At 38.8% G+C, this 25,224-nt stretch overlaps 1 protein-coding gene across 2 annotated transcripts in view; it reads left to right on the top strand.

The window, feature by feature from the left end:
* hmgcll1 (3-hydroxymethyl-3-methylglutaryl-CoA lyase like 1) overlaps window positions 1-25,224 on the top strand; it is a 59,769-nt gene that overhangs the window by 17,119 nt on the left and 17,426 nt on the right. Inside the window, exons 8-9 of one of the 2 annotated variants that reach the window (XM_055170787.2) lie at window positions 14,614-14,739; window positions 15,387-15,863. The exons of the other annotated variant lie outside the window; for it this stretch is intronic. Of the exons in view, the coding sequence (XP_055026762.2) occupies window positions 14,614-14,739; window positions 15,387-15,488 (228 nt within the window). The 3' untranslated portion in view covers window positions 15,489-15,863. Of the gene's footprint in view, window positions 1-14,613; window positions 14,740-15,386; window positions 15,864-25,224 lie in introns of those variants that run through there. 2 annotated transcript variants of the gene reach the window in all.

The following is a 25,224-nucleotide window of genomic DNA, read 5'->3' as shown; positions in this document are numbered from 1 at the left end:
ATGTCCAAAACATACTCCGTAGTTTGTGGTTTAAAATATATAATAAGGTAGAAAATGAAAACCTCCCCGCTTAGCAAATGGTGTCATCCTCTTCTTCTACTTCTCTGTACCTGCATCGCTTAGCCCGTCCGTCATTCAGCGCGAAACACACGCAGAGTGAGAATCAGTTAAAAGTGTTGTGATGCAACTTTTTTTGTTCAATTACATTAGTCATTTGTATTCAGGTGGAACATTGTTTACCTTGGCATTAAAAGTGTGCCCCCAAACCATAAAGTCTAACTATTTAAAATGTTATGGTACGTGCTTTTCAGTTTATTATTGGCTGTTTGTTGTTAAGCATCGAGTCATAACAGCACCGCAAAAGCAGAGAAAACCCTGTTTAGAACAGGGTTTAATATAGGTTAATTTCATGGATAACTCTACATCTAATTACAAGTGTAAAATTCTCCTTAACCTAGGGTTAAAAGCGTGGTTTTTAACGAAGATAACCCATGGTAAAGCACAGGGTGAAAAGCCCTTAACTCTCTGATCTTTGCACTGTTATGTCGCAGTGTTTACCGCCTGAAATGCGCACTTGATTGGCTGAGTGGTAATATGTGGGATGGCTTAAGTCTGATTAAAGCGTACACTTATCTATGTCTGTTGCATCATCCGCTAAACCACTACCATAAAAACTACAAAAGCTGCCCAAGAAATAATTAGTCATGCCCCATCAGGTTTTAAATCATAACCTTCTGTTTTGGCTGTATGCGATGCTTCTGGGTCCGGACCTGAACCGTGGTCCGCCTGTTAGTGACCTGTGGTTTATACTGTCAAAAACCTATAAAATATATCTTTACTTAAGTCAATGTTTTTTTCTTTTGTCTTTCTATAGAATAGGAAAATCTACTTCGTCTTTCTGCAAAATATAGTACTAATGAAAAGCTGTGCCATGGTTTCATAGATACGGATTATTTATTTACTGTCTGGTTGCTCTGTCTCAAATCCGAAAGCTGTCAAACATAATCCAGTGCTCAGTGTTCCCGTTGAAATTCAAGCACCCCCCACCCCTCAAATATCTTCTTAGGCTCATAAGCTCTCCAGCCACATCTTCTATTATACTGCAAACTTTAAACAGGTCTCTCTGAGAACTACAACACAAAGCTCTAGGGCCGACTCCAGCGATCTGTGCTTTTAACAGCACATCTGGTTCTAAAGCCAAGCTAATTGAATGCCTGCAATTTGGAATTCCTGACCACCACTTGCTTAGCCTTGTGTCCTTGCACAGTATTAGGATTCAGCAAATCTGGACAGAGTCCTACGCTGTCACCCTCTGTGCGTTTTGCTTTTTCACAATTTTAGGCCCTCTGGCTTCTCACAGCGGATGAATACAAGAAGGACTGGCGACGTAGCGAATTACCACTCTCTGTTTACATAAACACAGCGTCTGCCCTGAACAATATCCTGCGCTCATTCAAATAGTCAAAAGCCCAGGTCTGGAAATCTGAAGTGCCGTGCAAAGCGGCATGGGTCCCTTACCTAACGCCAACAAAAACAATAATTATAAGCGACTCAGACGGCTCGACTATGAAACAGGGTCTTGTCGCTAAGAAAGACTAGCAATTACGAGGCATTGTTCTATAAAGAAAAGCAGTTTTTTGTTAGCTTGCCATGCCCCAAAGGCTTGCGGGGACCAGATTCTTACTGATATTCACTGATGCTATATTAAGGTCAAATGCAGGATAGGAGCGTTAATTTCACCGCTCTGTTGGATTCCACCCTCTTTCCCTCCCTCCAGACATCTGGCTTTGCCTGAGAAGCTGGAAAATGTCTTTAATATTCTCATGACAGTCAAGAGGACATATGGAAAACATTGTAATACCTTAATCTGCAGTGCTTAAAAAAGAGAGAGGGAGAGAGAAAGATGCTTTGCTTTCCAATTCATAGGTTTGAGAAGTTCTGAGTACCCTGCAGGTCTGTAAGATGAGAAAATCTTCAATACACTTCATACGCGTTTCTCACACCTGCTTACAACCAGTAAAGTAAGTCATGACACCTGCCGGGATTAAGTGGTGGCTGGTGTTAAAAAAATGTGGGGGGCGCAAACAAACTTAAAAATCAAACTTTTACTGTAGTAATGCAGGACTGTAAATAGCCATTTATCAGGTGATGCATATCATTACTGCTTAGCTAAAATGCTGGAAATGTTACTGTTGAAGTCAGCTGTTAAAGCATGAAATAAATGTACAATGAATCTGTAAATTCGAGTACAATGCGGGTTTATTATCTGTAGTGAACTAATCAACTAATCATTCATACACACACACATGTATGCACGCACACACACACACACACACACACACACACACACACGCCGTTTCTCAATGTCAAGGATACTTCCTTGGCAGGACTAAGTCCTTACAAGTCACTTCCTTCAGAGGTTAGGTGAGGCTCCTCTTAAGCATTCGGAGAACACGTAAATGGAACAGGCTAGCAAGTGCACGTCATTGCGTAAATCAAATGTGTGCTTTCAGAGCTGCGCGCATAGAATTGTGGGTGATTTCAGCGCGCAAAGGATACACATACGCATCCTTTCCAGTATATGGGATATTTCTCGAACCAAGGACTCAGGCTGAAATTCCGAGGATCCTCTGCATTGGAACAGTCCTTCGACGGACGTCGATGACGTAGCATCCTCGAAATTCTGGCTTCCAAGGATCCTTCCTTGACATTGAGAAACGGCTACACACACACACACACACACACACACACTTCAGCTTCAATCTCTCATTTGTTTTCACTGGAGTGGGGACTGGAGAGTTTAAAGCTGATTGCCGCCACCTAGTGTACTGGATGAATTAATTTTACAGACCTGAAAAGATTCGGGACTTTTGACAAAACATTCGGGGCTTGAGGCCCAGAAACCAACCAACCCCTCCCTCCGCCCCTGATACAAGTCAAATTGTGTTTATTTATTTCTTTGTGAAAAGAACAGATAAACAGAGACCGTGCATTGCTGTACATGTTTAACATCACATAAAGCAGATAATTCAATTATTTTTTTCTCCCAGTGACAGCGGAGGTGAAAAACACGCAAACTGTATGCTGAACAGGCAAATATAAACACATCAAATCACATACTATTGCGATTAAAATATCAACAAAAACTGAAATTAACATCTGAAACCATCTTGTGTAACCTAAGAAACACATGAAGCCAGATTAATGCAGACTCTTTTCACATTAGATTTTGGGTCTTTACCTCAGACAGATACAACTTGTTGCAGTTTTATTTTTGTTCTGGATGTTGATCTCCCACTCTTATGCTACACTGTAATGTTTAACTTCAGCAGCCATGCGCAGATCTATCGGTGTATGACATCAAAATATCACACGAGAGTTTAGAAACTAGTGCGGCATTAAAGAACACTGCCACCAACTGGACAAGACTAGGAATTACATTTACTCAAGTTGTATGAGCCATCTGCCAAAATGGCGTTCAAAATTTTTCTTTTTCCTGCTTAAAACTTTTTCTTTCAAAGACGCAACTGAACACACACACAGACACTAAAGTTGTCTAATCACAGGCTTGTACATTTCTTTTTGCTTCAATAGCAATAGCACAAGCAAATGCTTTCCTTCACAACTAGGGTGGCCATTCGTGCCAGTTCCGCCGGACACGTCCCGAACATGTTTTCGGGTTCGTTCTCCGGAAGTTGCGTTGGTCGACCGCATATGTCATCAAGGTTTAATTTTAGAAAAGCAACCGTTACATTTCAAGGTAAGAATGAAACTACAATGATTGTATGTCTTAAAAGAAATAAATCTGAATTTTCTAATGTATTTTAACTGAAATGTGAGAACCTCGATGACGTATGCGGTCGGGCAACGCGACTTCCGGAGAACGAACCCGAAAACATGTTCGGGACGTGTCCGGCGGAACTGGCACGAATGGCCACCCTATTCACAACAGACAACATACAGTCCAACTCGTTCTGCACGGTTCTTGAAGTTCCCTTAAACACAGTTGTTTTCTTGTGGGTGTGTTTTTAAACTCCAATAACAACAAAGTCAACCAAGCAACGGAATATACCAGATTATCTGTGCTCTCGCTGCCACTATCTCCATGCAAAGCCAGCTCAAACGCATCACAAAATTTTGTGCAGTCTATAAAGCATTCACACTTTAAAACAGCAAACAGGGAAAAAATAATACCCATGACTTACATGTATACAGTTAGCCAACTCCGTTTGACATAAGGGGCCCTATTTTAACGATCTGAAACGCAAGTGCAAAGCGCAAGTGACTTTGTGGGCGGATCTTGGGCACTGTTGCTATTTTCCCGGCGGGAGAAATGACTCTTGCGCGAGACGCAAATCAATAAGGGGTTGGTCTGAAGTAGGCTCATTATTCATAGGTGTGGTTTAGGCGTAACGTCAAATAAACCAATCAGAATGCTATCCAACATTCCCTTTAAACGCACGGGCGCAAGTTCCATGGCGGGTTGCTATTATTATGACGGATTTACCAGGCGCACGCCAGGAGCGGTTCACAGCCGAGGAGACCCACGTTCTTGTAAGAGCAGTCAAAGACAGAGAAGTTGTTTTGTATGGGGATATGAAAAAACCCGCCCAAATCAGCGTAGGTTAAACAGGTGTGATAGGAAATATCCCAGCTAGAAATAAAAAGTTCTAAGAACGTTCCCTGAAAGTTCCCGAATGTTCCCAAAAACATTCTGCCAACGTTAAAAGCGGCTAGTTTTTTTTAAGTTCTAGGAACGTTTCTGTTGTCTGAACGTTAGAGTAATGTTACATTTTACCATTTTAAACGTTAAGACAATTTCATGTTTTAATGTTCAAACAATGTTTAAAACAACAACTGTTTATTATATTGACTTGTTTAATTGTTATGTAAATGATAGAGAAACATTGCATTTTATTATTTTATAAAACATTATTTCTGTATGCAGTAAATATATATTGCTGTAGAAAACTCAATTCACTTACTAGGTTTAGATGTTGATGTTTGTTTCATTTTAAGTCACCCTTATTGTGATTAGTGTTTGTTTTAGTTGGTCTCTTGACACTTGACTTTTTGCCTGCTGGTTTTTTCCTGGTTGTGTTGGCTTTGTGTTGATGCACCACATTTGTTGTGAACATGCCAAGTTGATGGGTGTTATTCTGTGGTTGTTGGTACATAATGGTAAAGATCATCACCTAATTCATTTACTAATCAAAACTTTATTTTCTGTCAAAAATGTAAATGAGATCCAGCACTTTCACAGAATTTTGTCATTAAGGAGTTTTAGAAACTTTGGCCAAAAATATCTGCTGTATAACTGGGATGCACAAACACCAAGAATCAGACCACGAATCTCAACCATGGTGACAACCAAATGAAAAACTTCATGCTGCAATGCATGCTGGGTATTAACAAATTACAAACCTCATTCAGGACTCCCAGCATGCACTGCAGCATGGATAAATAAGGATTTTTTTTAACAATTTTAATTGTCACCATGGTTGAGGTTCGTGGTCTGATTCTTGATGTTTGGGCATCCCAATTATACAGCGGATATTTTTTGTCCAAAGTCTCCAAAACTCCCCAACGACAAACCGCTGCGAAAGAGCTGGATCCAACACACACCATTGGCAGAAAATAAACTTTTGATTAGTAAATGAACCAGGTGATGATCTTTACCATTGTGTGCCAGCGGCCACAGAAATACACTAATAACTTTTCAGAGCAAATGTGGTGCATTACCACAAAGTTGACACAACCAGGAAAAAACTAATAGGCAAAAAGTCAAGTGTCAAGAGACCAACTAAAACAAACACGAATCACAATAAGGGTGACTTAAAATGAAACATCAACATCTAAACCTAGTAAGTGAATTGAGTTTTCTACAGCAATATATTTACTGAACATTCAGAAATAATGTTTTATAAAATAATAAAATGCAATCATTCTCTATCATCTACACAACAACCAAACAAGTCAATATAATAAACAGTTGTTGTTTTAAACATTGTGTGAACATTAAAACGTGACATTGTCATAACGTTTAAAAATGGTAAAATGTAACATTACTCTAACGTTCAGACAACAGAAACGTTCCTAGAACTTAAAAAAAACTTGCCGCTTTTAACGTTGGCAGAATGTTTTTGGGAACATTCGGGAACTTTCAGGGAACGTTCTTAGAACTTTTTATTTCTAGTTGGGTAGCCACAATTGTCTCATCAGCTGTCAGGAGACGGGGGAATCTCAAGAGTGCCAGCATAAATCGGGCACGCCGTGTAACGGGAGGTGGATCTGCCTACACATGACCTGACGCCAGCAGAGGACATCGCTGCGTCCACCCTCACCGCTGAAAGGGTTTGGGGGCTTTGAAATCAGACCCAAGAAACGCAAGCAAGGTCCAACCCCAAAGTACACTTACAAATCAAGTTCATCTACATTAAGGTTTCTTATGAAAACATTTTAATTATTATTTACATAAAATAAACATAATACAGCCACACAACAAACTTATGAAAATATTTTAATCGTTATTTGCATGAGATATTTTTAACGCAGCCACACAATAAATAAAAACTATCACCACAATGCTCACCTCAATGCTTTCCCTTATCTCATGTGTTAATATTTTTTATTGTAACAATTTATGATTTGCAAAAATAAACTGTTGCATCTGTGTAGGTTAGATAAGCAAAGTGTGTGCGCGTTGTGCACGCTATACATTATGGTCAAGCATGCGCCCTTAAAATAGCATAATGAACCACGCGCAACACGCCACTGACTTTAGATTAGTTTTTTTTTGGTCAGTGGCGCAATTGTTTTTTGAAACTGCAAAATAGCATCAGGGATGGTTTGCGCCGGAACACGCCTCCTTTTTTTGCGCTGAACCGCCCAGGGAGCGCAAGTTCATTCCCTAGTTTGCCGACGTGCGTCTGTGGAGCGAAAAACCCGCTGTGCGCCGGTGCAAAATACGAATGATACATGCATCACTGAAAAAGTAAATTGCGCTGGGTGCAAGATAGGGCCCAAGAAGTGGTGGAGCACACAGACTGCAATCATTTGACTTCGTTGGACGATCTGGTCCAATTGTCTTAATCTTTTATTTATTCTTCAATTAAATGCCTTGTATAGAGTGATTTTGTAAGAATAAAATCAAATTTTCCTTTATCTCAAGATATTTTACTTGCTTCCAAATATTTTACTTGCTTCCCTGTTGATCAGTACTGTACGATATCAGTCAAACAGCAATCTGCAGCGCAGTTATGAGACTCTGATAACAATCCAAATCACAGGAGGTCAAAAACGTAAAAAAAACTATATTGATTCGCTTACAACATAAGTGGGAGGGTTTGGGGCACACAGTCCTGCGCCTCAGGGTGGATCCGAAACCAGCCAATTAGAGCTCAACCTCAGGTCACATGTTTTTACCCTTTTTACTGACCTACATAGACACTTGTTTGGGGTGTGCCCCAGACACACAAACAACAAACCAATTTTTTTTAATATATAAATTATAACATGACTAATAGTGAAATAGTAAAGCTAAATGGTTTTATTTTGTATTAATTTGCACTATATATTTAACTTTTTGGTAAGCTTTGTAGCTTTCCTCTCTGGCCAACTTTAAGGGGTCGGCACTCCAGTGCCCCCATTGACCAGCCCCCACTGCCGGGATTTTAATTGCTTACTAAGGATTCACTCCAAGATGAAAATTCACCATTGTTTACTTGTTGTCACAATGTTCTGAACGTGCATGACTTTCTATCTTCTGTGGAACATACTGTGACAGTACGTACTGAATTTGATGAAGTCCCTACTCATCCACCTTGAAAACAGACAAGACTGATACATTGGACGAGCTGATACATCACATGTCATGCATGGTCATAAGAACAAGTGAGCCGTTTACTTGGATGATGTAAAACAAGCATAATTTATCCACAAAGGAACAACTGTTTTACATGTATTTATATTTAAATAGAGCCGCATTATCGCTTTATGACATTTTTGAATTTTTTGAATATAACAAAGCCTCTCCTTTTTCTTCTACATTGTGATAGTAAGGTGTCCATCGAATGCTTCACTGGTGCTATATGGCACTAAAAACGGTTCTTCTATGATTACGAGCAAAGAACCACTTTTGGTGCTATACAATACCTTCATACAAAAAGATCACTGACAGCACTGCACAGCCTTCATCTAAGTTATCCCTTAAAGGGATTTATTGTCTATCAGAAAGTAACTACTTTATTCAAGATGAGTAGACCCATGTCTAATTCTTTGCAAAGCAACAATTTCGTGGTGTTTGGTTTAGCGCTCCAACATAAGTGCTGACATGCAAGACCGGCCCAAAACGCTTCATTAATTCTCATATGGAGGCCAGACACTTGTGGTTGAGAGTAAAATGTCTTTTTATCCCACACCCTGTTGAATTTCTACAATTACACTGATTATGAACATTGTGCAATACAGAGTTGATGTTGAGAAGGTTCAGAGAGACAGGAGGCGCATTTACAGGTGATTATTTTTTCATATGTGTGAGCTGTATTTATTCAGGACCTCAAGAAGACTGGGGCATTGTACTCAGGGTTAAACCATAGGGCCTTTGCATGATCAACACTGAATTATTATATTGCCCACGGTTCAAATATCTCATTTGCCAAAGCCGCAAGTATCTTTGACTTAGGAAATCTGGTTTTAGAAAAAAGAGCAATGTCCCACCAGTGGTTTAAATCTCTCTAATATTTGGTTGTGAGTCCAAGACGGTCCAGAGAACTATATGGCAAAAATGATTACATTTGGCACACTGCCTGGGAAGGTTCTCAATACTCTTGGTGCCAATTTTGGGGTCAGTCTCTCTAACTGTCTAGAGCAGTGGTTGCCAACATGTCGATCGCAATCTTTGACACTTTGACACTTCCACTGTAGATCCTGCAAGTAAGAGAAAAATTAAGTTGGTCCAGGCCCGGATCATAGTGATCACTGCGAGAATTGCCGGCATCTTGCCAACTAATTTGTTCTGCTGCTAGTCAGCCGTTGTATTGCTTTTATGAACCAAAGTCAAAAATTACAAATTCAGCATTCAATAAAAAAATCATCAATCAGTTTCACTTCACTGCACGCGCGAGCAGAGCATTTGCATCCGCATCGCCCACGCACCACGTCCTTGTGTAGCGTGTATAGAATTGGTGAATGAATGGGTAATTTCACAGAATTAATTTTTTGGCACGAGTCACAACACCATGACTTTTCCCGTATTTTATATACACATGATATAAAAAACACATAAGAACCTCACTTTGTGGACTGCGCGTGAATGTTTCTTCAACGAGATTAAAACATGAAACTGATTAAGTTCTTCATAATAGTCGAATGATAAGCGGTTCTGTCAGTGATTGATGATGGATTATAGGAACAGTGTTAAGTATAATTTGATACTAGGGGTGTCACGATTCTCCAAATCCTCGATTCAATTACATTTTCGATCCTAAGATTCAATTCAATTCTCGATTTTTACATTTTTGTAAAGACAAAATATGCCATTATTATTTATTATTATTTTTATAGTTTCACATTAACATGCACATTGGGTGCTTTTCCTCGCATAGGGGTTTGTGTGCTTCACTTTATGTGAGAGAGCTTGTAGAGAGAGGATTCCTTCTCGGATGTACATGGACTTAATGCGTGCGTCTTGGGGGTTGTTTCCACTTGGTATTAAGATGTGTTTTCATTGATCATATCACAAGTGGACGAGAAAGACGCATCACGTTTACACCTGGTATTTAAATCCGTCTGTTTTGTCCACTTTCGACCGCTTCTGTCTTGAATTCTGTGAGGGGGTAGTCTGTCGAGACGGTGGGCGAGTCTATCCGCTGTCATTTAAGTTATGATGAGTTTATATGGATGCAAACTAATATTATGTCAGAGTCCACTGCTTGTGTTGTAAGTAAACATGCTGCACAGAGTTTTGTACATGAGTATGTTAGAGCTTTCTCTAAATTTTCAGCGCAATTGATGAAATAGGATTGCGCAACTTTCACACGCTTGAAAAATGAAACTGCGGAGATCAGCTGCTTTAGTTTTATCAATGAACGGCTAAAAATAGCATTGTTCACCGTGTGTTCACGCCAGAAGTCAGATAAGACGTAAAACATTGTGCTTAGTACCTCAGATTAGATAAATGAGCGGAGAGAAGGCGGTCGAGTGTGGCTGTTCGAACCATAGACTGTAAAAAAAGATGGACGACGCCCATTTCGCTCTCTTCCATTGGTGAAAAGTGAAGCCGTCAGTGTCGCGATACGGCGCTGACATCTTGGGTCTTAAGTCCGCACAGTAGCGATTTCGGGACCAGTCCTGCGCAGTAGTGAGCAGGAAGTAAAGGCCTCACCCTTGCTTTCGCAGAATGAGCATATCACAGCTGTCAATCATGACGTGACACCACCGTTTTTATAGCATTTCACAAGTTCGCATTAACACGTAATCGATAGGGAATGATATGAAGCATATTTGACGTGCTGTCCGAAGAGAGAGCTCCGAGCTCGGAATTTTAGCCCGAACCCAGAGTACTCCCCTCTCTTTAACTGTGATAAATTAATCTAGATGAGAGTGAGGTGATGGGGTGGAGGAGGGATGCTGCAAAAATCTGTCACGGGACAAAGGTGAGGGACTGCCATTTATAGGCACCTCTTTGCACTGATTGGTTGGATCACATCACCATGCTCCTCCCGAACTTAGTTAAATAAACTTCATTAAATAACTAACTAAAAACAAACTTCTTTAAAAACAAACACTTGAATTTACATCAGCGTAATAAAAACTACAGTAAATGACAGAAACCAGCTTCGGAAAAAAGATAATTGAAGTGTAATTAAATAAATCTGATCGAAAGGGGTTTCGACTCCCTCTGAATGTGGTTGAAAGTGGTCGAAAGTGGACGAGCTCAAAAAGTTTTAAACACCATTTACACCTGGCATTAACAGCATCCACTTGTGATCCGATCGATTAAAACGCATGTTAATGCCAAGTGTAAACAGCCTTGGAGTCCTAACATCTGAAATAAATCCAGCGCAACATGAGCAGCTGCGCTTCTCTCTGTCTCACATGCACGCGCTCTCGCATCTGTCCGAAGTCTAAACATAAACTAAAGTAGTAATCCTGACATGGGGGGCATGGCAGCATCGACGATCCCATTTTTTAATTCGAAGTTCGAGGTTGTGACTTAATTTTGATCGATTTCGATTTAAAATCGAAAATCATGACACCCTTATTTGATACAGTCAAATCAACTCTGCCCACATGAATGGAGCTCATTTAACAATTAATATAAAATCTTTTATATCTTATATCTTATATATCTATAATGATATTTAAAAAGATTACAACTTTTATTTCAACAGAGATAATAAAGGTACAGTGGAATGGACCGATTCTGATAAAACAATAGGCTACATAACTGATCTAATGTAAATGATTTAAGAAGTCTTGCTAAAGTCTTACTAAAACCTACCAATTATACATAAATTAAAAATGGTTATAATATTGCATATAGTATAAAACAATTTATTTTATAAAATCTGCATCATTTTTTGCATAATTCTCATTGGATTTACTACAATGCTTTTACCAGTGGATGTCGCCAGCGTGCAGTGTTCTGACCACATTGCGCATGCGCATGTTAACTGTTAATTTTGAGAAAACTTTTCCTTATTATGAGATACTAAGTCTTGACGGTAGCCGCGACGGTTTTCATTTATACTTTTGCCTTGTCGTCTGCGTCGACGTGCAAACACACATGCAGACCGCTGGTAGGCAGTATCCACACATGTTACCACAGTTGAGTTGCAGTGTGACTGTCAATGAAGAAGCAGCTTTAACCCACAAGCGAAGAAGAAAAAGCAACTTGTTGTGTATGCTTTGAGATGACCAGGGGCCCATTTTAGAAAGGTTGTTAAGTGAAAACTCTTAAATAAGGGAAACTCTGAGTTTTCCATTTCAAAATGAGAGGTAGGTTAAACCAGAGACAGCAAGTCAAGCCTGTTTCAGAAGGAAAGGTAACTTATACTCAGAGTCTGTTTCTGGAGTAACTTACTCTCTGAACCTAACCTGGTCAGGAGCAGGTTGTATTTTGTAAACTCAGAGTTTCTTGTGGTCTCCTCCCCGTTTTTAAAGGACTAGCGGTGTTTAATCGTGTTAGTTGCTTTAGTATATTCATTCATTGCACACATTTTTATTACATACACTGTAAAATATGTTTTTTAGCTGTCTTTAAGTTATAATAAATTGCCAGTGCAAATCATTTTACCTTAGTGCTTTATATATTTTATAAATTACACTTAAATTAAAAAAAAGAAATTAAACAGTATATTGAAATGACTTGTAAAGTTAATTTGATATACTTAGGTGCAGAAACCGTCTAAGTGACTAAAATCTCATATGCTTTTATAGATGATCCTGTAGATGATGATGTTGCATTCATTTGTAGGAAGTTACATTTATGCCGCGAGAGGATTTTGAGACCCTGAGTGGATTTATCTTGCATTTATGTGAGCGGTATTATTTTTCTTTGCAGTCATTTTAGATATATAAATATCCTTAATTGACTAATACCAGTCTTTGTGGGGCTCTTACATGTAAACAGTTGTCTTGACATTTCTTATGTAATCACTCATCATTATCGCTGGTTTAGTGGGTAGTGTTGTGTGCAGTGGTTTGGGCAGACGTACTGTCGATGACATGAGTTTGAATACCAGCTTGAAAGTCTTAGGCCTAATAAAAATTTTTGCTAAGCTGCTGTGATCTTTTTGTCAATGGGATTACATCTGCATGAAAATGAATATAATAACATACAGTCCTCCTTAAAGGAGCAGTATGTAAGAAATTTATATCAATTAATCATAAAATGGCCCTGATATGTCACTAGACATTAAGAAACAATTTTCATTTCAAATACTTATAACACTGACAACAGTGGTCTGGACAGGATATTGTCATTTAAAAAGTGGAGTTGCAGCCCTCAACTGATGTTTATGTTGTCATTTTATGTATTGGCCACCAGTTTTGTGATTGCAGTACCAGTTTTGGCCACAATCCTACATACTGTTTCTTTAACTTCTGATACTTTAACCGTGATGAAAAATTAAATGTACGCATTTACTAGCAATTTCCAACAACAACTCTTTTCTTTGAAATATATGATCGTAGTTGTACAATTGCAGTAACACTTTCAGTTTTAGTAGTAAAAAGGATTTAGACCTCTTTGTCACATGCTGTTGCCATGTTGAATCGTAATATCGGCGCTCCATTGATGATGGCTTTTCATAGTGGCTTAACTCAGAGTAAACCTACTCAGAGTTGATTGAACTAAATCAGATCAGCTGTTCTCTAACTGAAAACTCTGAGTTAAAACTTGAACTCTAAGTTAACTTACTCTGAGATAGGAAACTCTGAGTTGGTTTAACCTATTGAAACAGGCCCCAGCAGTGATGGAAGTAAATAAACAGCGACTTATGTTGCAGTTTGAGTTAAATCACTCCTCAACTTGGTCCATCTTTGTTCTCACTGTCGCAAACGAAAATACCTATGACACATTTTTTTTACCTGACGGGAGGGGTTCTGGGACCAATCAGCACTTGCGGTCCGCGTCCAATTGACTCGCTGTTAAACATGATCTTATAAATAATTATAGTTTAAATATAACTTGGAGCACCTGCCCTAAAACTACATGATTCTCAACAATATAAAATATCACTGGGAAACTTTTTTTTTCGAATGACACAGCCGGTCACAAGACACATGGCAACCAATGAAATTTCACAATCAAAGAATGTTAATTAAAAGTCGGCATAAAGCTTCTTCATGCGGCAGCTTTTGAGAGTGTAAATGCACAGCTTTACGGCAAATGCAGACGGCGAATGCTTTTGACAGTAAAATCATGGTAACATTCCTGTACCGGTTCATTCTAATATTGGTGCCAAAGGTTTCTCATTGAAAACAATGAAGTACCCTGCACGTTAAAAAATTATGCCAAAGGGCTACCATGTGCATTAAAAAGTGATGCCAAACATCAATATGTGACGAGTTGGGTAAGTTAAAAATCTACTTTTAGTCTCTAAACCAATAGTCTACACCAGTTGTCATCCGAGAATGTCACGGCCACACATGTAAGTGAGGTAGAGTACTGTACATTTGCGCAGCCTCACTATATTTTTCATTTGTTTTATTAGGCCTGTAATTGCTGCTTTGTAGCTATTACAATTGTCCTTTCACTTTATGTTATGCCATGCAATTGAGGATCACATTCAACCTTGAAAGAACACATTTACTAAATTCAAATGAATCTCTTCATTCACCATCATGTTTTCTCTTACATGCCAATAAACCCAGGGTAGAATTACTATATCATCATATCCTGGTTAAAATATCTCCTGTTTAGATGGGACTTTCCCAGAAAAAATCACTTGAACAGAAGATACAGGTGCGTTGCAATGAACAAGACGTTCTGTACGTCTTAGGGAAACAGGACGAATACCTCAAAATAATGAATGCTATTGTCCTCGAGTTTTACACCCCCAGTCTTATAGGACGATATTAACAGGCCTTTTCATTTGTCATTGGCAGATGGGGGTTTCTGTGGTTGACTCCTCGGTTGCAGGCCTTGGAGGGTGCCCATTTGCTAAGGGAGCATCTGGCAATGTTTCTACAGAGGATGTTGTATATATGCTACATGGACTTGGAATTGAAACTGTAAGTCTCTCTTTCAGATATTTACAACCAAAGACGTTTCATTAATATGTGTCGGGAATGTTTTATGTTAATACTAAAATATGTTTTGCTACTTAAACTGTCCAAGAGTGAAACGGGACTTTGTTTTCAGGCCCACACATGATTCAGGTGTGCTCTTAACATCTAAATGCAAACTATGCATCATACAGCCAGCAAATGGAAAATGGGTGTTCTGACTAAAACTAAGACAACTTTTTTAGTGTAACGGTCAAAATACTCATAATAATTTTTCCACAGCCCATTTTTTTCATGTTGCATGTAGAGCAATTAATCAAAATATGGAAAGTTGTTAATGTCATAATAGAGAATGTGTACAGTATGGATGTCAGTGAGTCAGCTGCACCTGTCTGGAGAGAGAGAGAGAGAGCGTTTGGAGGGCATTACTGGTGAAAATTGTCCTGATATACCTGATACACTGGTGGTTCGCAGTAATTATGTTCTACAGTTTCTCACACATCTTTATCCACACCCTACTGCCTCTTTAACTCTCTCACTGAAAAGCCCTTAGTAACACCAGAGTCTGAATGAGTTTCTTTTGGTAGTGCGCCCCCTGCTGTCCGTTGTGAGTTATGTCACTAAGTCTTTTTTTTTGGTGGTTTCTGTCACAGGGAGTGGACCTGTTCAAATTGATGGAGGCTGGAGAATTCATCTGCCAAGCCTTGAACCGAACCACTAACTCCAAAGTTGCCCAAGCTATGAAATCATCTTAGCTTTTACATTCTAGCCCAGGTAAAAAGTATACTTGAATGTACTACAAATATACTTAAATACCAGCAAGTACATTTTAGTCCATTGTAGTATATGTGCTAAATAACAGCATAATGTTTACACTACAAATATACTAATAAAAAGTATAGTTATGCAGTATTCATTTTTACGGTTCATGGACAGGGTTCAGATTAATCCAGGACTGGGCCTTGGTTATATTAGGACATTTTAGCAGTTTTGTCATGATGTTTTCATTTAGGGCAGCTCAAACATTACCTTAGCCTGGGACTAGATTTAAGCCCTGTCTGGGAAACGTCCTATAGACCCTTTGCGAGTAGACGGCACAGTTACATCACTGCAAGCTGTGTGGTGGCAAATTTGTATGTAAACATAATAGTTTTAGAACAAACACGTAGGCTATAAATATAAGGAAGAAATAATAGAAAACAGGAAAATGATACAATATTTAATAAATGGTATTATATAGAAAACATGATAGCATTGCTTTAGCAATTCATATTGTAAAAAAAATTGATTTGCCAATAAAGAACAATACATATACATTACATACATGCATATCAGTAGCCAAGCCATTTAAACTTTTTATTTATCTTAAAAATAAACATAACGTGATGAAAATGCTATAAGACACATTACACTAAAGGGAAACATAGAGGAATCAGACTTCGACAGAACACTGGATCCATAACAATCACAGTTTAACGCTAAAACACTTCTCACCGCTACTGCAGAGCTGTGACTTTCTGCAACCAGTTTGGCTCCACCCACAAAAAACGTTATCTCTGTTTGCAAACACGCAAATGGTCTATAGAGTTTATGTTAAGAAGTACTAAAGACTGTGTTTTGTATATTTTGCATACAAAATTAAATGCATGAAAATTGTATATTTACTAAATGTACTTAAATAAAGTGTATTTTAACCACCTTTTTGAACTATATGAAACAAATAAAAATAAAGTAAAATACAAAATACTTTGGACTCTGGGTTCAAGCAAATGTGTTACATTGATCATGTAAACTTCGCTGCAAGCCAACACTCGAGCTGGGTCTCTCCGTGCTTCTACCCACTTAGGGTGAGAACATGGAAGGATACCCGCTCGACACGGAGGCTATAGAACCTAGCGAATGTGTTAGGTGTCGCCCAGCCCACAACTCTACAAATGTCTGTTAGTGAGGCGCCGCATGCTAGCACCCAGGAGAAGGCAACACTGCTTGTCGAGTGCGCTCGCAACCTGAGTGGGCACAGCTTGCCCTGAGTTTGGTAAGCTAGGGCGATAGCATCCACTATCCTCTGCTTGGAGACAGCTTTTTCCTTCTGCTGGCCTCCATAACAGACAAAGAGCTGTTCTGAGGTCCTGAGGCTTTGCATTAGGTCCACACACACACACACACACACTCACCTAAAGGATTATTAGGAACACCTGTTCAATTTCTTATTAATGCAATTATCTAATCAACCAATCACATGGCAGTTGCTTCAATGCATTTAGGGGTCTTGTCCTGTTCAAGACAATCTCCTAAACTCCAAACTGAATGTCAGAATGGGAAAGAAATGTGATTTAAGCAGTTACTGGGATTTCATGCACAATCATTTCTAGGGTTTACAAAGAATGGTGTGAAAGTTGAAGACTTGAAAAATGTTGCCTGGTCTGATGAGTCTCGATTTCTGTTGAGACATTCAGATGGTAGACTCTGAATTTGGCGTAAACAATGAGAACATGGATCCATCATGCCTTGTTATCACTGTGCAGGCTGCTGGTGGTGGTGTAATGGTGTGGGGGATGTTTTCTTGGCACACTTTTGGCCCCTTAGTGCCAATTGGGCCTCGTTTAATTGCCACAGCCTATCTTAGCATTGTTTCTGACCATGTCCATCCCTTTATGACCACAGTGTACCCATCATCTGATGGCTACTTCAAGCAGGATAATGCACCATGTCACAATGAGTTCACTGTACTAAAATGGCCCCCACAGTCACCAGATCTCAACCCAATAGAGCATCTTTGATATGGGGTGGAACGGGAGCTTTGTGCCCTGGATGTGCATCCTACAAATCTCCATCAACTGCAAGATGCTATCCTATCAATATGAGCCAACATTTCTAAAGAATGCTTTCAGCACCTTGTTGAATCAATGCGACATAGAATTAAGGCAGTTCTGAAGGTGAAAGGGGGTCAAACACAGTATTAGTATTCCTAATAATCCTTTAGGTCAGTGTATATCCACAGAGCGCAGATGGGACAGAGCAAAGCCAGGGCTGGGTCTGCCTTCTCCAAGGGCAACATTTGCAGGTTCACTACCTGATCCTTAAAAGGAGTGGTAGGAACCTTTGGTACGTAGCCGTGCCGAGGCCTCAGAATCATATTAAAGTTAGCGGGCCCTAACTCGAGGCCTGACTCCCAGACTCTGGTTGCGGAGACCACTCGGCCAAGCATAGCCATCATTTACCTGTCCCGAAGGTGGCAACACGTCCTTATACTCTGTGGAGCGATGGTGCTTGTGCTTCTGTGCGACACGTGAGCAGCGTGAATGCTGAATGTTTGATTGTTATTGTTTCTGTTTTTATGTGTGTTTTACGGCGGTGTGCACTTTTTAAACTTATAACCTCTTTAAACTTTTAAAAACCTTTTTGGAGCCATGAATTTTATCTCTTTGACATTTTTGATTTTTTTATCGTTTTACCTGGGGAAGTGATGACGGTGGCGGTCACAGGATTATCTACTCCTGAGAGCTATTTGAACTCTATTCATTTGCACCGGCGGCAAGGGATAATATTCTATATTCGGCTCGCAGTAAAGATGATGCGGCAACAGAGGATATATTTAAAGTTCCTAAAAATCATTGAAGGAAAAGAGGAAGAAGAGGGGGATGTCCAACGCCGGCTAAGGAGATGAAGATTGGCTGACAGATGCTGGCTTTCTCTGCTCCCTTCCATCCTTCTTTCCAATGTACAGTCCATTCGGAATAAAGTCAATGAACTGGAGGCATACGCCAGGTGTGAGCGTGATTTTAGTGACATATGCCTGCTGGCTTTCACTGAGACATGGCTAGGAGAGGCGGACTGAAATGAGGATCTACAAATTAGCGGCATCGGGAGCCATGTGCGTATGGACAGGTCACCTGTAATAACATACAAATCCACCGGAGGAGGAGTCTGCTTCTACATTAATGAGAGGTACTGTAACACCATCATTGTTCGGGAGGAAATTTGTACTCCTGATCTTGAGCTGCTATCCATCTCTCCTCGCCCTTTCTATCTTCCAAGGAAATTTTCCCCAGCTTTTACCCTTCTTTACCCTGGTGTATATACATCTGCATGCAAACGCTTCCTTAGTTGCTCATTTAATTGCGGAAGTGACCAACAGTGCTCTCTCACCTGATGCTCCAAAATTTGTAATGGGAGATTTTACCCATTGCCAGATACAAATGCTTTTAAATCCATGCCCAAGCCCACATTTAGTGCCTCGTGCCATAATAGTGTTCACCTGATACCTACTTAAAATTCTGTATGTGACAGGAGAAGATTGTAAAGACGGTGAAATGCTGGACTGAAAATAGCATAGCCAGCTTACAAGCATGCTTTGAATGCACAGACTAGGATGTGTTCTACGGTTCTTGCACTGATTTAAATGAACTTACACAAACTGTGTCATCTTACATATCATTCTGTGTAGACAGTAATATTCCATGTAAAAACATCACAATATTTCCTAACAACAAACCATGGGTCACAAAAGAACTAAAAGGTGTCTATATAAAAAGACACACATTTTTTATACAGGGAGTAGTCAGTAAAATAAAGAAATTAACAGAGAAGTAAGAAATGGGATAAGATGGAGCACAAGTATAGTGGCGGGGACCTTCGTGGAGCCTGGAGGGGAATAAAAACAATGTCTTCAATTACTCAGGGAAGCGGAGACAGCAGGAAACCCATAACAATTAAGGGGATAAATGATGCTGACCTCCTGAATGCTTTTAATAATTTCTATTCACGCTTTGAAAAATTTGACCCTTCTAAAAATATTTCTTGTCTGGGAGAATCTTTAGTGCTTTAAAATGATATTACCATCAGTCAAGAGTGTGTCAGGGATCATTTGATTAAAGTTAACATAAGGAAGGCTCCTGGACCTGATCTTATCGGTGGGCGAACACTGCGTTATTGTGCCGACTAGCTGAGCGGTGTCCTCAGCACATCTTTCAGATGTCACGTGAGAGTGTAGTTCCTACTCTTTGGAAATCTTACAAAGTGATCACAGTTCCTAAAAAGATTAGCAAACTAGGGCATTTTAATGATTTTAGGCCTGTCGCTCTAACATCACTAATTATGAAGGTATTTGAAAAAATTGTTAAAATTTTGATGCTATTATCTGTAGAGAGTAGACTGGACCCCCTGCAATTTTCGGTCAGGGAGGGGAGTAGAGGATGCAAAGCTTTTTATCTTAAATAATGTATATAAGCGGGGTGACCCCGAATAGTCGAAGATTCGATGCATCAGTAGGAGAAGCCTGATTCGACTACCTCACAGTCAAATCGTCGCAGATGTGTTATGAAATGAGGATCATTCAAATTTGGCCGTATATGGGTGCACATTATCTGATTTCACATTTAACAGCTTTCTCCCAATACATTAAAATAAAGCATATTATGATAATGCTATGCAAATAATATGTGAAGTAGCAGGTTTTTTTTAAAATGCGTTAATAAATCCAACAACCCCTGTGGCTACACGCCCATAAGAGGTAAACCATTGCCTCTTCTACATTTAAAAGAGAAAGCTGGCAATTCTGGCTATACTTTCATTCTTTTAATAATTTCTACTTTCTTATTTATAAATCACTCTGGGTTATCTTATTTATCTATTTGGCGTGTGTTTTGTTTCCGTGCACTTCAGGCATTTTGCACACATTTGTTCTGGGCTGGGTTCCCCGAAACCTTCTTAGCTCTACATCGTTCTTAAGTTGTAACTTAAGCTGTACCTATCGCTAATACGTGTTTCCCTAAACGTTCTTAGTATATACATATATATTCTCTGAGACATTCAGTCAGTTACTGTAAGCTTGAAATTTGACAGGTATCATATTAAACTGAACATGCCATTCCAGATTAGATGAAAATTTACCAGTAGGCTAAAAGAGAAAATTATATAAAAAGAAGACAATTGAGACAGAGGAGAATGAAACAGAACATCTCTCTGAATGGAAAGCTCCCATATGTTGCCAACCAGGAAAGACATAAAATCTAAGATCTAGACTTAAACTGGTCAGAGTGGAGCCACAGGCAACAGCTGAACTCGCTCTTGGTAACAAAGCTGTTAGAGAAGAGACTAAGAGATAGAAAGAAGAGCAGACTAATGTTTGACTGCCATATGAATTCCACCACATAGGGATAGATTCATCATTCCCCAGGCCTCAGCCCCTGCCTCGACAGGATATCTGCTACCACATTTTTATTCTGTGCAATGTAAACTGCCTGTGCAAACCAGTCTCTCAGTTGCGGAAGGAAGTGTTTCAGGGTTATAAACACAAGCAGTTTATGTGCCATAAGAGATGAAGACCCTCCCAAAGACTTCAGGCTGGGTGGCCTTCAAGAGCTGGGGTGCCTGTAAGAGAGGCAGGGGCGGAAGGGGGGGGGGGGGGGGTTTAGGACGATTCTAAGGGCCCATGAACTTTTGGGGCACCAGCCAAGGACTGTGCCGCATGCGCAACCCTCTTAAGCTGGTCCTTCTTAGCTCTGCCACATCTTTACTCTGCGTTTTAGCGTCTTCTTTAATCCACGATCTTACAGTGCAGATTGAACTCCAGAAGAGAGCAAGGTGTGTGTTTTAACTGCTATTTGCTATGACATCTGCATATGTGCACTTGCCTAATAAATACATAATGAGGCACTGGAGCAATACAATGCAGTTTTCTTTCCACTGTAAAGTCTTCGCTCTGTTCACACCAGTTCACGTAACAAACAAGGTGATTTACGTTCCCTGTTTTGTGTTATGATTCTGACGTGAAGTCAGCCCTTAGCTGTTTAAATTTACATAGCCCATATAAGCTAATTAACATAAACTAGAACACGGTTAAACACTTTAATGTTTTGTAACACAATATGCCAAGGGAGTATTTTTATGTAGTCGAGAATTGAGTTGATTGTGACAAAATGTCCAGTAACTAGTCCAGTAATTGCAACAGCTTAGAAATCAATGTAAGTTAAATGTATGCTGTAAACTGCTATAGTTTAATTTCATTTAATTTTAAAATCCTGTTGATAAAAAAATGAAGAATAAAGAATGGTTTAAGAGTATAGTTGTTTTCCCCACACTGTAAAAAAAATTTCGTAGAAATTTCAATGTTATTGCAGCTGGGTTGCCGGTAATTTACCGTAGATTTAAATTTATGTTATTTACTGGCAAGAGTTCGTTCAAAGTTAAATAAATTTTAAATATTAACAAGTCTTTATCAATAAAACTATACAATAACAGCCTCATGCAAAGCATTCTGGGAACCAGAAATCATCATCAACCTTTTTCTATTTTTTGCTTCAGATTTTGTTTCCCAGAATGTTTTGCTTGATGCTGTTTTTTTAGTTTTACTCAGTAAAGACAAAGACTTGTAAATGTTTAATGTTCATTTAACTTTGAACAAAATGTTGCCAGTAAAAAAATACATTTTAATCTACGGTAAGTTACCGGCAACCCAGCTGCAATTTCTACGGATTTTTTTTACAGTGCAGTTTCAATGATCTGTTGTTATTTTTGCTTTACTGAAGCTGTTGTTCTTCACCTTATAAATAATGCTAATAAAATAAAGCTTTGGTCAAGCATTTTTGACCCAGTCTTATTTGAGGCAGAACGGAAATGTATAGAAAAGATGCATTGTTGTTGTTTGCCATTTTAAATGTTAATTTTATTGGTTTGTGTAAGAGCTCAAGTATACAATATGCAACTGAGACTGTTTGTGAAAATTAGACTAAAGTTTCAGATCTTATTATGAGATAAAGAGCATCACAGTTTAATTTCAAGCCTTAATTTCAATGTCAAAATTAAAGATATTAAGTTTATATTTTCACAAAATGTTCTTTACATTATGTATAATGATTTTATGTAGAAAACAGTAAATCACAAATAAATACTTCAGCTGGGTTTTATAGGCAGGGTCACAATTATCTTTTATCTTTGTTTAAGAATGTTGCATTTTCTCTTGATATTTGATTGCTGTACTGTATTTTTCAATTTAATGTACATTTGCACAATAAATTATCTTAGCTGCAGACAGTGTAGGTCTCTTTAAATACTGATAATACGTATCAGTGCAATAACAAAACGAAAACAAAACAACTGCAAAAGAAACAGGGCCCGGTTCCCCGATAACGTTCACTCTTAGCACGCTTAGAAGACTCAAAAAGATATATCTTACCAAAGTTGTTTATGTTCCTAAGTGTGTTCCCCGAATTATCTCTTAGGAAGCTTCTTAAAGGTCACGTTCTTCCTGATACCATTGTGTAATGTTGCTATAATAGCATAAATAATACCTGTAAAATGATAAAGCTCAAAGTTCACTGCCAGGCGATATATTTTCTTCAATAGAATTCCTCTTTAAAAGGCTACAACGAACGGCCGGTTTGTACTACAGCTCTCTATTTCCTGCTTTAATGACGTCAGTAAAACAGTTTGTTGACTAAACTCCGCCCACAGCAATACGTCAGTCACAAGCTTTGGCTCAAACGGTTCTGCTAAGCTAAGCTGCTATCGAATCACAGCACACTAAACAAACTACACAATCAGAACGTGTTACGTATTTCTGAAGGAGGGACTTCACATAACAAGGAAGACATCAGCCTGTTTTGAGGACAGTGAAAACAGCGCTATACAGATAAGCATATTGTGTGAAAAATACCGCGTTTTTTTACACGTGAAACATGAACACATGTTATATTGCCCACTATAAACACAATCAAAGCTTCAAAATTACAGACAGAACGGGAGCTTTAACACGCTGCCTCTAAGTTCAACGTAACAGTGGCGTTGTCCCAAGTGAAGGTGCTGAATTATTTGCGATCGATCGCTCAGGGATCGATTTTCCACTTCACGCGAAAGTGCATTACGCCGTTAAGAAAGACAACACGCTCTATACAAATGGAACATTACTCAAATTATTCCAGTAACATTTATTTTAACATAGTTTAAGTTATCTGTAAAATATAGACTATTAATTAAATTATCAAATTGTCAGTAATACGGGTAGATGACCCTCGCTAATCATTCACCCTCCTTATCCCGTTGTGCCACTTGTGCCGCTTCTTGGCATGGGTTTAACGACTTAAAAAATATATATAATACACTTTTATACTAATGGTAAGGTACTTAACAATCAGAATTACTTGGCAAGCAGCTGTAGTACTTCTGTTTAATGCGGTATTGCTTGCCATTAATGTTTTCAATAAAAAACAACCTATCTACAATAAACAGAGAGAATTAGAATATGGTCTGAGAAGATCCAGCAGCTCCATAATGGTTTGTCTTGGGAGGCGAATTTTTTTATTTAGCCACGTCAGGCAAATTGTCAAAAGGTTTTAAGTGTTACCGAATAACAACAAAATGGCATGGACTAAACGGTTACAGGGTTAAAGGTGTTGTGTGGAAGTCTGTTCCCCCTATGGTTCCCTTTAGTGTTTTTATAGCGTTTTTATCACATTATACGTTTATTCTTTTATATACATTGGAAGTTTTAATGGCTACTGAGATGTGTGTGTGTGTGTGTGCATTTATGTAATGTATCTTTATTGTAAATTATTTTTACAGTATAACAGTATGAATCATATTATATGTATAATATATATTTATTATGTATGGAAACATTACAGTTTTAAAACAAACAGTAGAGAAAAAGGAAAAAAGACAGGTTAAAAGATATAAACTGTCAAACAAGAAATATTTAATAAATTGTATAATAGAATACATGATATTATTGCTTTTAGTATAAGAAATTCAAATCTTTAATCTTTCTAAATAAATTATAAACGTAAACGCTATAAACATAGAGGGAACAGACTTCGATGGGGAACAAACTTCAACACCGGCACCGTCTTTGATTCATTCTGATACCAAATAAAGTCAACTGCATAAATAGCCCTGTATCCATTGCAAACACATTTTATTATAAGTCTTAAAATGTCCATAACATAAAATCATTGTCAGCATACCATAGTTTGACTTGTACTGCGCTGCGCTGATTTCTAAAGACTGCGGCGATAGCGTTAGCTCAAACAACGCTAAGAAAGAGCTTACAAATGGTCCAGACCAACCTTACAAAAGTGTGACTTACAGAAGATATACTTATCATACGAACGTTTTGGGAATCGTGCCATAGAGTTAAGAGAGAGGTTAAGGAATATGTTGAGAACTACTTAGCGATAAGAACGTTCTGTATTAATAAATTGCAGGCAAAGATTTTGAATAGCTAGGTTGGATTGTATGTTTGGTGCGAAATGGGTAAGGTAGGGGGCCCAACCTCATATTCTTTCAAAGGGCCCAAAATTTCTAGCAGCGACCCTGAAGAGAGGCATCCATCGTGAGAGTCCTGCTGCCATAAAACCCAACAGCAACAAGGATTGAATTTACACATGCAGGAGACCTGTATAATGGTTGAATCCCACACTTCTTCTGAGAACACGCACTTCTTAATGTTCAGTCTTAGAACTAAAGACCTTATATGGGGCAACAAAACATTTC

This window comes from Misgurnus anguillicaudatus, chromosome 11, assembly GCF_027580225.2.
Source record: "Misgurnus anguillicaudatus chromosome 11, ASM2758022v2, whole genome shotgun sequence".
Taxonomy (NCBI): Eukaryota; Metazoa; Chordata; class Actinopteri; order Cypriniformes; family Cobitidae; genus Misgurnus; species Misgurnus anguillicaudatus.
This window is presented reverse-complemented; position numbering and strand designations above follow the sequence as displayed.